General features: G+C 40.9%; 2 protein-coding genes across 12 annotated transcripts in view; one reads left to right on the top strand and one right to left on the bottom strand.

Moving 5' to 3' along the window:
* lmbrd1 (LMBR1 domain containing 1) overlaps positions 1–3,074 on the top strand; it is a 56,865-nt gene extending 53,791 nt beyond the window's left edge. The window contains exons 15-16 of the mRNA XM_069713989.1: positions 1,195–1,286; positions 1,729–3,074. Of these exons, the coding sequence (XP_069570090.1) occupies positions 1,195–1,286; positions 1,729–1,839 (203 nt within the window). The 3' untranslated portion in view covers positions 1,840–3,074. The remainder of the gene's footprint in view (positions 1–1,194; positions 1,287–1,728) is intronic.
* Positions 3,075–10,964: 7,890 nt separating this feature from the next.
* The window catches only part of adgrb3 (adhesion G protein-coupled receptor B3), a 111,192-nt gene continuing 105,880 nt past the window's right edge, over positions 10,965–16,276 (bottom strand). For 9 of the 11 annotated variants that reach the window (XM_069713980.1, XM_069713984.1, XM_069713977.1 and 6 more), the window contains 4 exons: positions 14,442–15,115; positions 14,260–14,295; positions 13,311–13,415; positions 10,965–12,016 (listed from right to left, as the gene is read on the bottom strand). In XM_069713980.1, the coding sequence (XP_069570081.1) occupies positions 11,828–12,016; positions 13,311–13,415; positions 14,260–14,295; positions 14,442–15,115 (1,004 nt within the window). In that variant the 3' untranslated portion in view covers positions 10,965–11,827. The remainder of the gene's footprint in view (positions 12,017–13,310; positions 13,416–14,259; positions 14,296–14,441; positions 15,116–16,276) is intronic. The other 2 variants (XM_069713981.1, XM_069713985.1) reach the window with 1 other exon arrangement.

The raw sequence follows: 16,276 nt of genomic DNA, 5'->3' as shown, positions 1-16,276 counted from the left end.
TCTATGGTTCACTGTTTTCACAATTTTTTGGTGTCTTGTGTGTGCCCATGCCTTTTACCTTTCCAATGTGTGATACTGGATATCTTTGATGCAAGGCTCCATTAAATGTTACATCACTCCAGTTGTATTCATTGCTTCAGTCATATTCACATTGACAGTGACACAACTTTTACTCTTTTCACAGAACTGGTTATCTTTTTCCGTTACAATAAAACAACTGCCCGAGGCACTGCTCCATGTAACAATAGCAGCCTGTTTTTTGGCTCTTAGGTGAATGCAGACCCCTTTATAACACAGATGTATAACAAGTGCTACACTTGTGCAATTACAAACATCATGTAGCAATAGATGTGTCACGTTTTGCTTAGTCAGACTCACCGGATGTAGGATGTTGGTGCAAACCTGCCATCTTCTGCTATCTCTGTTACCGTTTTTAAAATCCCAATTCCAATGAGAAACAACAAAAACAACCTCAGAGTTGCAATGTACTTGCTAAAAACGGCAGGTTTTGACGAAGAAATTGATCAAGTCAGGCCTACTTGCTTCTTTTTAGTCTTGGGCGTTTAGGCATTTCATTGCCTCGGTCGCCTCCTTTCATGCAATTGCTCCACAAAAACAGCTTTCTCCCTCGACACTGTTTTTGCAAGTGCACTGTCGCTGCATCGTGTCCTTAGCGACGCCCAAGATGATTGTGATTGCTTTAAAGAAATGCAAACATGCCCTTTTGCAGAAAGGTATACAAATGAAGCCAGCTCATTCTCCAGTGCTGGCACAGACCTGCGGAAAATGGTCTGGCTCTGTGAATACATTTCACTGCACTCTAGTTGTTGTTTTTTTCTTCTTCTTTGAAAAAATAATCCAGACCACTGAGAAGTTATCTGTGTCATGCCGAAACCCTTCATCTGAAAAACACCAAGGGAGTCAGAACAGACTGCTGTCCCACTTGGTCCCCGATTAATGAAATATTAATCTGAGGCCTGTCACTTCAAGACATGACAGGTGTCACAATGAAAAGTACAAATTCAACCTTCCCGGCTGAACTAATACCTGGTGAAAAATACCTTGTTGGATCCAAAATAAAAGAAATGCTGACATTGTCTCGATGTATTTTTTTTTTCATGTTTAAGTAATTTGACATTTATTGTTTTTTTTTTTTTGTATATTTAAGAAGAATGTTTTCTTTGTCCCTTTCAGATCAATGCACAGTGACAAGATCCTATCTTTTCCTCCACAAGTTCTGGTTCTTCAGCACCATCTACTACTTTGGTAACTGGGCCTTTATTGGGGTAAGTGTCCAAGGATGCAAATAAAATCAAGTAGAGTGAGAAAGTTCTTTTGTAAGAATTTGGAGAAAAAGATCTCAGACTGGTTACATTTTGCTCTTTTTTTTGGTGGGTTTAATCAAAACGCAGGGCTTTTAGTTGTTCTTCAAACAATAAAACATTTACAGCAGCAGCAACTATAAAACATTTAATTTAGTTCAAAATCATTTCAAGAGGGATTTCTGTAGGAAGGAGTGGGGAGAGAAGAATACATCATTTAATTTCTACAAAAAAAAAAAAAAAAAAGGCTACTGGAAAATTATTTTCTAAGACTGCACATACTGCTTATCTCCTCAGCAAAAATATTTAATAGCCTCTCCCCTCGGTGCTCCCGCTGCTGCATTCAATCGATCAAATGGTCCTTTATGAAATATTTCCTAATGTGTGCTGTGCTTATTATTTCTAGGTGTTCCTCATTGGTCTGGTGGTGTCCTGCTGCAGAGGGAAGAAGTCTGTGATTGAAGGCGAGGTTGAGGCTGATGACTCAGACCTAAGTGATGATGAATACGTGCACTGAAAAAATCCCCTTTGACGGATTTGTAGATATTGTAACCATACCTCAAAGGGACTAGAAAGTACAATTTCATTCACTAATAAATGACTCGGTTTTAAATTATTGGTTTTAAGGAGTTCCTTAATTACTGCAGCAGTGTCTCACGGTTTCCAGCCTTGTTTTGAGTTGACGTGTCCCTCCCCTTAATGAGACCACTCAGACTGTGTCTTTGTCAGTCGATATTATTGACGACTTTGGGATTCGGGGAGTGTCCTCCAACTCGATTCTACCTTGAGAATTCACTTCTCAACACTTTGAAACTGACACAAATTGGTCATTTTTCAGGGGACACGCAGAGATAGAGTCATAATGCTGTTCCAAAACTTTATGTCCAAGTTTTATTTAGACACTGAGCTTAGACATGAACTTACTTTTTACATTCTCCATGAGCACTTTCTAGACCCTTTAAATGGTTCTTTGATGAGAGAATCTAGAGTTTACTTAAACCAAGAGCTTGTTGGTATGAAAATAACTATTCCTTAGTGTTGACAGCAGTCACACTTTCAAATTTAATTTTGCTTGTTTCTGTCTGAGGTTAAATATAGTGCTAGTGGATTTCCTCTACATTTAGTTATTTGCAGTCCCAGGCATTTATATGAAATGTTACTGAACTTATACCTGCACTATATGTGAAATGTAAAGGACCAGTTGCATTTGTTGTGTTTTCAAGGTTATTCATAGTTTTCACTTGTCTAGAAGAAAAATTAAATAAGATATGGATGTGATTTTATTTATACTAAAAGAGTACTTTTACTTGAGAGGGCTCAAATGTTTATCAACAGCACACTTGCGACATTGAACTCTTCATGGCTCCTTTCAGCTTTATGTCATTTTGTTTTTCAGCTGTTCGTGTCAAAATGAATACAAACTAATGATTTAATTTGGAGACCAAATGTTTGTGCCTCATGAATGTACAGTACCATGATGGGCACACCGCCGTATATTCTAACCTAAATCACTCTCAGAAAGCTGCCTGAATCTCATGTTTTCGCTTTGAGCTGTTCTTATGGTTACATTCATTGAAAATCAGTGGAGGCAGCAGCAGGAAATGCATTTAGATGATGATGATGATGATAATAACAAAAACTGCACCACATGCTGTTTTCAGCTGTGATTGGTTGAAACGATTGCTGTTGTGGAAGTTGTCAATATTGAATGATACCTGTATTTCATGAAATAAAACCGTTTTAAACACTCAATATTTTCAATGCTGCTTTTTTTTTTTACAACCAGTTTCCAGTGCAGATTTGATGCCTGCCAGCTACAAACTGAGGTGCTTTCGAACAATAACTGTGGCTGATATTTACCATGCTAACGTTTGTTTCACAGTTGTGTGGAAGAGAAGCCACCATGAGTGGGTCAGGTCTTCAGTTCAGCCCAGTGTTTGAGCCAGACCTGTTTTCAAGCCAGTACAGTTCCTTCCAACACAATATGACAGTCTGAGTGAAAATTGTTCATGTCATTGACCATTTGTAACACCACCAGGACAACCCTTGTTATCACATGCCCCCCTCCCAAATCCTTCTCCATGCTTCTGTCTGTAAAACATACTACGTGGTGTCTATTACCCCCTTTTTTTTTTGTGAGAAATATATGTCTCTAATGTAAACTTTGTGATGAAGACCCAATTTCAAATGGCCTTTAATTTTCCCGTTACATTTCAGTACCTTATTATTCTTTATTGAATGACTATGCTCCATTTCGGTCAGAAGTGTAGCTGCGTGCTGTTACCACAAGGGGGCGCAGTACACCGCCAGCGCATCTAAAGCGGAAGTGTTACATCCGGTCTGAAGTTTTCTTCCTGGAAACGTGTTGTGCGAACAGACCAAACAATTCTCGGTATGAAACCATGAACACCACAGAATAATCGTGAAACGGGACTATTTCCACATATTGACATTAATAAGCAGGGTTTTTTTTTTAAATATTTTTTTTTGATCAGCTTCAATCCAGCTGTGAACGTGAGGTTGACAGTTTCTGTCCAGTTGTGAGTGTTTGAGTCTCTGATGGGTTGAAGCTACTGCTTCTGGAAGTCAGATACTTTCTACAAAGAGACCATGAAACTGGTCTGATGTTTTTTTTAATGTACTTCGGTGCCTATTGTGCGATATGTCGACGTTTTAAAGATGACCTATTGGTAATAGATAGCCAATACTGATTGCAAATGCTGATGTGTAGTTCATGTTTATTGTGAAGCTAACTGACTCCTCGCTGTGATTAGTGTAACAGCTGATAGTGTGTTGAAGCATTAGTAATGCTGCGCTGACTGAGCTGCTTTTGTTGACAGCATTAGCAGTGCAAATTTAAGGGGAGCTTCAGGTAAAGGTGGAATGAGATAAAAAATATATATATATATATATAAAAAGGGTGCAACATGGAGATGTTACAGTTCAAATATGGGACTAAAGACAAAGTCGATCATTTATCAGTGCTCATGTTGGGATGTTTTTGGTAATTCATTACTTTGTCATTCCTGTTATTTATTTATTTTTTGCTCAAATATCTGGTGTTGCTGTAATATATGGTCATTCATCTCGTGATAAATCGGTTGGACGTTATGAGTAATTCCAGATGAGGAGAGTTGTTCCTGAAGTCTATTGTTGGAAACGGAAAGACAACATAATATAACCGATCGTTCTTCACACCAACACGTAGAATCTGGAGAACTTCACGATGGAGTCCGGGCCACGGAAGCGGCGCGGCTTACTGTGGGATCCGTCTACAGAGGACGTCTGAGCAGCCGGATTCCTTCATCTGGACACCGGGTAAGGGGAGCACTCGTACACGCTTTTAACTCCACCCGCGTAAAAGTAGTCGTGTGGAGCACACAAGGACAATTAACTGAACTCTTTGGATCTCAAGCTCCTTAAACCCCTCCCGTTGTCCTCCGGTCAAAATGACCCGCAGCTGTGTTCAACCAAGTTCTATTTTATTTCTACATTTTTTAATACTTTTTGGGATCATTGGTCATCATTCTTTAAAGAAACCATCACAGCCTCCTTAATCACCAATGATCCCCCCCCCCCCCAAAAAAAAAATATGAAAATAAAGTGGATCTTGGTTGAACACAGCTGCGGGTCATTTTGACCCGAGGACAACGGGCGGGTTAATGTAAAGAAGCATTTGTAGAGGAACGCAGCAGGAGCGAGATTACTTTTTGGTTTCCTACTTAATTTGTTATTTTTTATAAGGTCTATTTTAATTTCATTTTTTTTCATCCAAAAGTTCCTCGCGGTGTAGCTTGTGTCATTGCTGTAAGGCAATAAAACGGTATGCTGTTCAACTCTACACCAACTCCACCAAATCTGTGGAAGAGCCGTGAAGCACATAATCCGAATCAGTAATTCTGGGAACGACGAAATATATTCTCCTGTCCAGAGCTCAGGTTTTGACATTTTAATGTAAAAAAAAAAAAAATTAAATATTGCTGAATAATAAAGACACGTATGAAATGAGACTCGACAGTTGAATGCATGCGTCCTCGGATTACTGCTCAGTGCCTGCTTTGGATGGATTTGCATGAAATTTTGTGTGCATGTCCAATTAGAGCTTGATGTATGCATACCTTGTCATAACTACAGTGCAAGCCTGCTTTGAGTTAAGATATTATGTGATATGCCACCCCCACATTTACTAATAAACCAAATAAGCCTTGAGCCAAAAAAAAAAAAACATGAGCCCTACGACTCAGGCAGAGAGGATTGTGTGATCAACACGTCAGATCAGAAGATTTTTGCTGTTCAGAGTGCAACTTTTCTTGTTATCCCTCATATTCAAAAGACCGTCATGTCTCATCTTTTCTTTCCTCCCTGCACCGCTTTTTAGGCTCCTATTGCAAGTTTGTTCGGAAGCCGGGAACACATTTTAATGAATAAATGACGGAAGCTATTCAGGAAATAAAACCGTTTTTGCAGGCAGCTGCAGTATTACTGTAGATCTGCCTGAGGGCCATACATAAGAAATGCATTTCATTTTGTTTTTTTCTAGTTTGTATAATATCATAAATACATTACAATTAAAACATTTATGTAAATTTTGTTAGCTCAAATATTAAAATTCTTGTGAACAGGTCAAGGTTGTAATCTTTATTTGGTTGTCTTGGCCAAGTGTTCACATGTCTTAAATTTGCATCTGACGATTTAAGCAGAGGAGATTTTAGAAATCATTTTAAACCAGAAAAAAGAATCCACAAAAGTTGCCAAGAAAGCAGTGGGGTTTCTGACTTCGATTAATTTCAAACATGGAGGAAATTTATGGTCTCATCGTTTTCCGGTTTGTAATGATTTTCCCCATTACATGTGCAATTATTGAATATTAAAATGTGGGAAACAAACAAAAAATAAACCTAACCAAAATAAACTGGCCACTGTTCGGCCGTCTGACAAAAGATGTGTCTTTTTTTCTGAGGGAGGTTTCAAACAGGGCAGATATGATTGTGTGGAGGACTGTAGATACCAAGAGGAATTACAGAACACTTTAGCCGTTGTCAGGGGCCTCTGTGTCCACCATCCGTCTCACTGCTCTGCAGAGTATGAGACCATAATGCATTACACAGTGTGCATGGCAAGTACCTGCTGGAGAGTCTTCCAGTTCCTTTCAAGACGTATTCTTCATTTCTATTGCAACCATACTCCAAAGTACAGTCACATGTTACATTTTGTATCAAAATAAAAAAACAAAAAACAGGACAGAAATCTGGACATGAGCAGATTTACACTGCAAATGTGGCAAAAGTAATAGAGATTGTTGACTTCTTCGCCGAGATATCTGCAAAACGCAATGCTCTTTGAAACTGCGCCTATAGGAAAAATGACATACACAAACTAATGACACATTAAATTCACATTTTGTAGTAATTTTAATCAAAGTTAGTACACCCCTACATTTATCACACCTTCAAATCACACAGATGAGATGCCAAAGATCGAAACCTCTTTGGCAAGATCTAAAGAGCTCTCCAAGGCCTGCAGAAGAAAGGTTGTTGAATGCCTGTGATTCTGGCGAGGAATTTAAACAAACTCTCCAAATTATTTTAAATCAATCATTCAACTTTAAGGAAAATCATCTTAAACTGGTGTAGATTTCAAACAACTGGCAATTTGTCCAGGACTGGCCACCCCAGGAAATTCAGCCCAAGAGGAGAGTGTTTGATGAAAAAAGGAAGTTTGGAGACTTCTTTTCATCACAGGATTTGCAGGTACTCTTCCATCTGTTGGTGTCAAAGAGCACACACCTACAGTCAAGGGATTGATCTAACAGAAATTTTTATTTTGCCAATGAACATATAGGCAAAGACCTGGGGCCTCATAGCGAAGCCTCTCGCATGTAATTTCCTTTCATATCACGTATTATTTGGATTTTCTTTGGGGGGGGGGGGGGTCCACTTTATCATTAACAATCTAACCAGCAGGCTCATTTTTGCTGGTGACTTATAATTATTCCATAAGCAACTTTGAACCGTAAACGATAGAAGCAAATGTAAATCTCACATTTAATTCTGCTCATTATATCATAGGCGCTGTCACGCCAACACGTTCATTTTCACCACATTTACGTTGCAAACTAATCATTATCCTTTGGGGAAAAAAAAAATCAATCAAACAGCATCAGGTTAAAGAACTGCGGAACAGAGCGTCGGTTTAAAATGTCATTTCTCACATTGTGCACGTATAGTTTAATGCAGTTGTTGTGTGTAAAAGTGTGTCCGCTGCGCTCTCAGGCGCACAGAGCGCAGCGTCATGGAGACATCCGCGGTGGAACTTCAATCGCTGCAGCAGCAACACGTGACCGCTCGCTGCATCTTCTTTTGTTTTTGACCCCTAAGCTGTGACCAACAAATATGTGCTTCATATCCTCCGCCTCGTCCACGAACGCCTCGAGTTCTGTGTCGGAAGAAATCCATTTCCGGGTTTTTCTCTCCGTTGTTTACACGATTCACCAAAGAACCACTGACCCACATGGCTAATTTGATATGCATCAAACTTTATAATACGCTTCGCATTGACCATTTATGGTTGAGTGTGGGCGTGTTGAAGACGGGATAGGAGGCTGATCTACGGGCGCATATTTCCACGTGGATTGTGATTTATAAAAGGAACATAACTATAAAAGCAGGTTTTCTGCTTTTGGGTGCAGGTACACTTTTAGTATGGACCCCACGCAACGTTTTATAAATGAGGCCACAGGCCTTTTGAAATAATGGCGGGACAGAAGAATCACGGGTAGAGTTGTTTAGCGCAGCCACAAAAACAGCTTTTCAGGAGAAGAATCTTATAGGAACTCCAAAGTATGGTGGAAGAAATATTAAAGCTTGGAGTTGCTTCACTGCCTCATGGATTGGACATCTTGAAATCATTGATTCAACTGTGAAACCTTGAAACAGGCAGTACATGCAAAAAAAACAACAACCCAACCCTCGTAACTAAAAGACATGTTGCATTGAAGAGTGGTCTAAAATTTCTGCAATTCAATGTCAGAGTTTGGACAATTATGCAAAAGAGGTTATCTGTGCTAAAATACCTGCTTCTGATGCCAAATGTACTTCACTTTTCCACAGAATATTTCATCAAGTCATCATTTTGTTCAATCAATGATTGAAAAAGCTCATTTTCCTTGTGTCGTTCAAGAATTACACCTTTACCTGTGTTCACTTTTTCAAAGAGAGTCAAATGTTTGTTTGTCCAAATATGTCAACAACAACAACAACAACAACAAAAAATCAAAAAATGTCCACAGGCTGTACTTATTTCTTCACATGACTGTACTGGTACATGGTGAAGTAAGATACTTACAAACAAAACTTACTTAACCTACAATTTTGGAACAGCGAAGGGGGGGGGGGTCATTTTCCTACTTTCAGTATGTCCTTTACAACTTTTACTGGCATGCTTTCTGTGATTTTTTTTTGTGTGTGTGTGGCCCCAAGTTTGTCCTCTGGGCTTTAGCTCCTCTGACAGACCCTTAATAGACGAGCAGTTTGCCTTACCCCTCAGTCAGGCCTCCAGGGAGGAGAGTGACGCAGGATCAATGTAATTATGTTGATTCAGTGTTTGTAACCCCAAAGCAGGTTAACCTCTCTGCTCTTGCGGCCCTGTGGGATCTGACAGTCACTACCGAATGAAGACTTGTCCAACAGGCTTGTCAACACGTCCCAGCACCATTTACACGCAACTAAATAACACAGCTTTGACATGACACATTGGGCATTCGCAGCAATAAATCCAGGACCTGTGTTAATTTTTTTTTTTTTTAAATCGAAATATTCAGCAGGACTTTTATTAAAGAAAATTCTGGGTGTGGAATATTAAATTATTAAAAGTCATCATCATAATGTTACTTATATTACTTTCATTAACTGAGGTACAGAGATACTTATCTACACTAAAGCAAGACTTCCCAGAGAGTGAAGTAATTCTTTATTAAAGGATGTTTGAATCCGTTTTTTCTTTTTGCAGTTTAATGGTGTAACTAATTAATGGCTCACAGGAAGTGTAGCACAGACAGAATATGATCTGGTCTGGAGAGCCATTTACCATATAGTGCCTGCCGAACAAGTTTATTAAAGCAAAGGTGAGAGTGTGCTTCTCCTAATGCCATATTGTTGAAGGAAACTATTATTGTCATCATCAAAGTAGCTTTAGACCTGCTCTTTGAGGACAGTGACATCATTTCATCCAGCAGAGGTGATGAAGAGCTTTGATCCTGAACACCTTTAGGTCTTTAAGTGCATAAATGATCACTGGAGGCACTGCAACTTTAATCTCTTTCTAAATGGTTTTCATTATGTGGAAATAAAAGGCAGAAAGTGATGTATTTATTGATTAAATACTTACAATTTTGGGGTATAAAAAAAAAAACATTTGCAGGACTAATAACGGCATTCAATAGCGTATGTTGTGTGCTTTCCTTTTTAGATCTTAAAGTGTGGAATTTGAACTGTTCTTGAAACACGACAGGTCCTTTGAAACACAAAAAGTAACATTAATTTATCATTTAAAATGGTAAAAGGTATTTATTTTGGAATACCAATAGTTTCCAAATAAATCTGTAAAATAAAATGTGTCCTTTTACAGTGGCTAATAAACTCCAGCTGCAAAAAATGTGTCAAGATGAACTCTCAATCTTGAGACCCATAAGCGAGGCACTTTATATGTATATAGGACTTTGCATGAAAACCACAGCTTTCAGCACCAGACATAGAAGCTGAGGCTGAGGAGATGAGTGTGTTTAAAAGGCACTCTATTGGACGATGGCTCATTAATAGGGGGAGGGGGGGGGAGCTCTCAGAGGATACAACAGGCAGCAGTGCTGTATATAATTAACCTAATTATGTCTGCTGGTCTAAATTGAAATGCACTGTAAATTCAGTCATTAACGTCTAGACGGCGCTCTACATTTATTTTATGCCGTGGCGACGTCAGAGCCCAACTGACTCGGCCTGTGGTTGATGTCTGCTTTCCCCTCGTGTCCTTGTTCTTCAGTATTGGTGAAGATCTAAGTCTCACACCTCCTCCTCCTCTTCTTCTTCTTCCTCCTCTTCCTTCTTCCACCTCTTCCTCTTCTGCTTCCCAGATGGGTTGGGCTGTCGGGCACATACTGATGCTCTCATTGCCAGAGTGCCAGGCAGCCATACAGCACAGAGCACCAGACAGCACAAACCAGATGTTCCCTAAGCCCTCACAGCCTCCTCCTCCTGTCTGGACCTGACTGTGTGAGAGGACTGATTTTTATCAGGGGAAGCTTCTGGAGGGACACAGACCTATTAAGAGTTCAAATGTGTCCCATCCAAATTCAGAAATGGGGGTTAGATTTGTGAGATAAAGCTGGAAACTTTACGGCACAAACCAACTGCAGTCAAACGGAAGGTTTGAATTGACTGCCAGAGCTGACGTATGTGAGGCACTGGACATTTTTTAAACAGTAAGACTGGATATTTACCAAAAGCCTTTTACAGTAATGGGGAACATCAGTCGTGAGTTATCTACGAAGTCAAGCTGAACTGTAATTTCCATACATACAAATGTTCCCTTCATCAAGCGAGGTGAGTGATGCATTTCACAAACGACATAAACTTGACACAACCTCTGAAGCAGTACGAACATATTTCCTCTTTTATTTACATTCCTTTTCAAATGTTAACATTTTTCGCTATAACTTTTGATCAGGTTGGCATTTTTTTTTTCTCATTAAAATAAATTGGCACAAGTAAAACATATGTAGACAAAAGTTTATTTACACCATACAACATTTTTGTTTTTAAATATTTTATACAGAGCTGCAGATGAGAGAGCTTGCTGGGATCCTTCAAGCAGATTCTGCAGTATTAAAGTTGTGAAATATATTATTTATATAAAAGTGAGTATTATCTTTATTGCATTTAAAGCAATGAAGAATGTAGCTTGACAAACATTCATTTTAATATGACAGAAAAATCCTCTTTGCCTCCCATGTTTTATATTATAAAGTAAAAAGTGTAGTAATGGCCAAACAGACTGTTATAAACTTTTTAAAAACCTGCATAAATATATACATTGTGCTCCCGGGTCCAGTTTTTATGAAATCAAAACTAGACCCGATGAAGCTGGGACGACATGGCATGTCATTTGCTTTGTGAGGTTTCATCTAGAGAGATTACCTTTTTTAAGCCAATTCCTCAACAGATAATTTGAAACACATGATGGTAAATATTGTACACCAGGCTGCCCCACACTAAGTACACTAGTGAGAATACAAAAAGTAACACTGATGTTTTTATCCCTTTTTTTTTTTTTTTTTTTTTTTTTTTTTCTCTCTCACCAGTCCTTATATTGTATTGGCACATAATGTCCCTGCCACACTCGTATTATCCAGATATGTATGCCAAGGCTGTTAGAAAAGTCTGTTGCTTTATTCAGTGCAAAATACATCCCTTTCTCCTCCTTTTTCTAGTTTGCATTTTCTCCTCCGTCACCTTCTAGACTTCTGTTTGGAAGTCTCCTTCCTGGACATCTAAGGGTAAGTTGACACACTTTTCCCACTCTGCAGGCGTCATCTCCAGTGAGTCCTTGGTGTCAGATTCTAGTACATTCATAGTGGCGTAGTTCTGGTACTCACAGGCTGGATTGTAGCTCTCCCATGGGTTCTTTATTGGCATTGCCTTGTCCTGTGAACACGGCCAGTGGGGTGTGATATTAGTGGCATGACATCCTCCGCAGCTAAAATGTCATATTCTTTTTCTTTTTTTTTTCAGTTCATTCAAAGAGGGCACTATATGAACTCCTACCCATTGCTAACTGAAAATAATGGATTAATGCTGTGGAAAGCATCAAACAACAAAAGATTATGGCAGTGTATTTAATGTGAACATGCTCACGCTATTATCGTGGAGTCGTAGCAGAACTGTGTTTTCCCCAAGCTCAGAAACTGGTCCACTATAGGGGCTGCATGTGTGAGCCATTCATCTGAATGTGCTCTCATTGACAGTCCCAAAGACACAGTTGCAAATAAGGGAGAGAAGCTGCTCCCAGTCAGGGAATATAAAATGTATACTAATGTCTGCAGCCAGCTCTGCAGTAGATTCAGTTAGTGAAAAAAAGAAAGAAGGGTGAGCGAGAGAGTGTACTGTAGTTATCGTTTTCTACACAAAAGAACTTGCGCTGGTAACCAAGCAACAGGCCTCAAATTGCATTGTACTGTAGGGGTGATTGAAATATGAGTGAAAAAGGATTATTTGCGGCCAAAAGGCTAGTGCATAACTGACATTGTCTAATAGCCTGACTGCGTTTGGTCACCAGCCCAATTTCTGTTTGTTGCATTCAGCACAGAAAACAATGCTGCTTGTGTGAGACGGAGGGAGAAAGCCAGACATTGTGTGCAGCTCCAGGTGTGGAGACAGATGGTGACACTTTTTTGATTTTGCGGCAAGGTCAGAGAGAACTCTGGTAATTAGCACGATCTCGAGATCGAGCGCGACAGAGAAACGTTTCCAATCTTTCCCCTCCGCTCCCCCTCACCCATACAGTTGCTGAGAGAGAACGGTGACGTTAAGGAAGTATTTGTATAGATGTTGATAGATTAAATAATCTGCCATGCATTAATGGGAAAAAAAGGATGGGGTTGCTAGGTATATAAATGTGCATGTAAATAAAAGTGCATTCATGGCCTTGCATGGTAATGGATGCACTCTACTGCAACAAGATTACAAAAGGTCCTTCTTCCTTGAGACTGGCCTTGTGGAGAAAATGCTTCAGTGTGCTTTTGAGGGGCAGCCCCTTCACTGGCCTCCCGCCAGCTGGCTCACTACGTCTAGGAAGGTTCACTTCTACATGTATACTTCAGCAGCATAACCACTCATTTGCACAATCACAAATTACGTGCCCTGCACAGCTAAATAGGGTACTTGGATGTTGCTCTCTTTAACTGGCTGACAGCCACCCCCCTGGTTTCCTGTTACTCACCATGCTGCCCATATTTGGTATGTCTCGAAATCGGTCCAGGGTTTGAAATTTCTGATTCAGTTCCTGGAACAGCTCCATGTGTCTTTTCCTGGTGTGCATGACTTTCTGCAATGGCAAGGGTTTTTTCTTTGGTATTGACAGCCAATAATGGAAATGCATCTTCCTCTCCACCCCCTTCAACTCTGATCAATTTGTTCGTGTCATGGTAGTTTACTTATAGGCCAGGTTTGAAACAAATCTACTTGTGTCTGCATATATACAAGTTGCTGCCAAAATAAAGGAAACAGCAAGATAATTAGGGTTAGAGGACACTTTCAGCCCCAAACATAATTCTTCCTTGATAAATTGCCTCATTTAAAGTTTTGTTTGTCTAAGGGAAATCCTTGCGATCAAACCTTGGCACAAAAGTTCCATTTTAAGGTTCGGTGTCCATCTAAGCTTAAAAAAAAAAAAAAAAATAGCACCCAAGCCAAAACAGTTGCCAAAACCCCCTTTGTTTCCTTTATTTTGACGGAGTATACAATATATATGCAGTAAAGCCTGAGTTAACAAAGCAAAGGATCCGCTAACAAAGGGGGTTTGAATATGTGTTTGTGCAAGCCAATATAATCATTGTTGAAACCAGTGGTAAAATCAGATGTGAAATGTGCAAATGACTTTAAAAGCATACATTTTGGAAATCAACTTATAGCTAATGGATGTAGGAGATGGAGGAGGACAAAATGTAGATGAGAACCGTTGCCCTGTTTGTCAGTTGACAGCCTTGCTTTTACCTTAACTACACAGCATGTCAATAAATCTCCTTGAATCAAGGCTGTGTAACTCCAATAAGCTTAAGAGGCACAACAAGTACAAGTAAATCAAATGACAAACACAACTGCAAAAATGGCATTTCTCTGCCTAAGAAAAGCTAGATGCATGTATGCAGAGAAATATTTTGTTCACGTACCTCAAAGTCCAGATCGGAATATCGTGACTTTCTTCTCTGTAACAATAAAACAGTAAGGTAGAGAGTTATTAATTCACCAGTTCAAGAAGACAGGTCACATTAATAAATACGCATGGCATGTGTGGCAACGTGTTTATGGCAGCTCTGTCTCCTCTGCGTGTCGTCCATGCGAGCATATGTACCTCTAGAGAGCTCATAGATATTGTCGACCCTGTCTCACTCCTAGAAAGCCCCGCAGATTCCTCCATCTCGGCGAGGAAGTTCTTAACAGCCGTGCGCGGTTCAAAGGGCAGGTTCTGCATCTGCTCTGGAGCGCTCGGATACTGCTGCTCCAGGTTCACATTCATGTGGTCCATGCCTGACGGGCTGATATTGAAGTCAGGGCTCATCTTGTAATGCATTAGCCTCTCGTGTGGCAGCGTATCCATAGTGATGTTCATCTTGGTGTCGTCCTTCAGGAGGGTGGGCATGTTCCCGGACCCCGACAGCGCAGAGGCACGAGGCATGACTATGTAGTCTGTCTCCATCATCTGGCCCTGCACCGAGTGGCCCTCCATGTCGAGGCCACCCATGTCCTGGTCGCTCTGGCGCATGGCGTCGTCGGTGCACAGGTAAACGGTGCGGCGCATGTCGGCGTTGCTGTCGGCCATGCACTGGTCCTTCAGATCGCCCACTCCCATTGGCATGTGCAGAGCCGAAGGCTGCTGGATAATCACTTTGGAGATGATGTTGCCGGGCAACGTGGAGTAGTTGAGGCCCTCGGGGGCCTTCTCATCCTCCTCGTCATTGAGGGAAATGCGGGAGAGGGTGCCTGTTATGGTGGCGGCGCGACAAGAGCCCATGTCTTTGTGGAGTGCTGCAGGGCAGGGTGATACAAGGATTAGTTGGAATTTCTCAGTGAGGAAAGTAGTGCCACAGTTTGTCTGAGATTATGCAGCATACGAGCCAAAAGAACAAGGGAATTAAAATCAATATGAAGGAATTCTCAAAGGAATTTGTGCTGCATACGGAAACTGCAATGGCAGGATAAATAACTGTGGATATGCACCAAGCGTGATATTACACCTAAATACAAAGGGACGCAACAGCAGACAGTCTCTCTAGAGGGTCCGACTGAAAATAAGCTGCCATGGTGAAATGCCCCCCTGCCACAGCATCCTGGTGCTAATGTAGTGATTGGTGATGACCTTGTGATGCATGAAATAGTCTACCAAAACAACAGTTATCTCTTCAGTAATACCTTCTGGTTAGAAGAACACCCCCTTCTCTCCACTGAGCACCTGAATCTTTGCCTCATGAATCACTAGGAATCACGCGGTCCGCTCACAAAAGGGCTTCAAGGACATTACAAGAACAACAACCAAGATCGAATACTCCCCTTTCCATTTGAGGCTAATTTACTGCTCAGTGTGGACATGCGGAAAACAGTCTGGTGTTCCGGCTGAGCCGCGATCAAAGTTTGCACTTGTATTCTGCGGGGTGACACTGCACAATATTACTTCTGCTGCCGACAATAAGCCCTGCTTGTAAACAACCAACCTAAACTGCGCGAGCCCTCCGAGTAATCGGCAAAGTGCATTTCTCTGTGACTGCGGCTCCGCTTCGGTCTGAATCCCGGTCATGATTTATAAATGACACCTGTCTGCGCGGCCTTTTTGTGTCGGCCATGTCCGCATGGCTTTGCAAGCTTTACAAGGCTGCGCGGCGGGAAGTGACGTGGGCCAGAAGAGCCAGACAGACTTCCCTCTCCCGGCAAGCTGTGTTTTTGAGAGCTCTGAATAATGGTCCGCTTGGTTATTCCCTGCAGATGCATTTAGGATGGTGCTCCTCTTTGGTTTGGAAGGCATTGAAGAGGGAAGCGGCCCGGGCTCGTGCACGCTGCCACCACTAGTTACATGCAGGGCGGTGTGCAGGATCTCTCAGGAACATTCTTTCCGAATTGTTTTATTTAATCATACCCATGTCTACCAACAATTACTGTGGCTCGAAAGCACGAAAGATCTAGACCCAGGAATCG

This window comes from Brachyistius frenatus, unplaced genomic scaffold (genome assembly GCF_029030835.1).
Source record: "Brachyistius frenatus isolate BFR_SWC_R1_liver_20210118 unplaced genomic scaffold, ASM2903083v1 Contig_124, whole genome shotgun sequence".
In the NCBI taxonomy this organism is placed as follows: Eukaryota; Metazoa; Chordata; class Actinopteri; family Embiotocidae; genus Brachyistius; species Brachyistius frenatus.
Note: the sequence above shows the minus strand (reverse complement) of the source record. Positions and strands in the feature narration are given on the sequence as shown.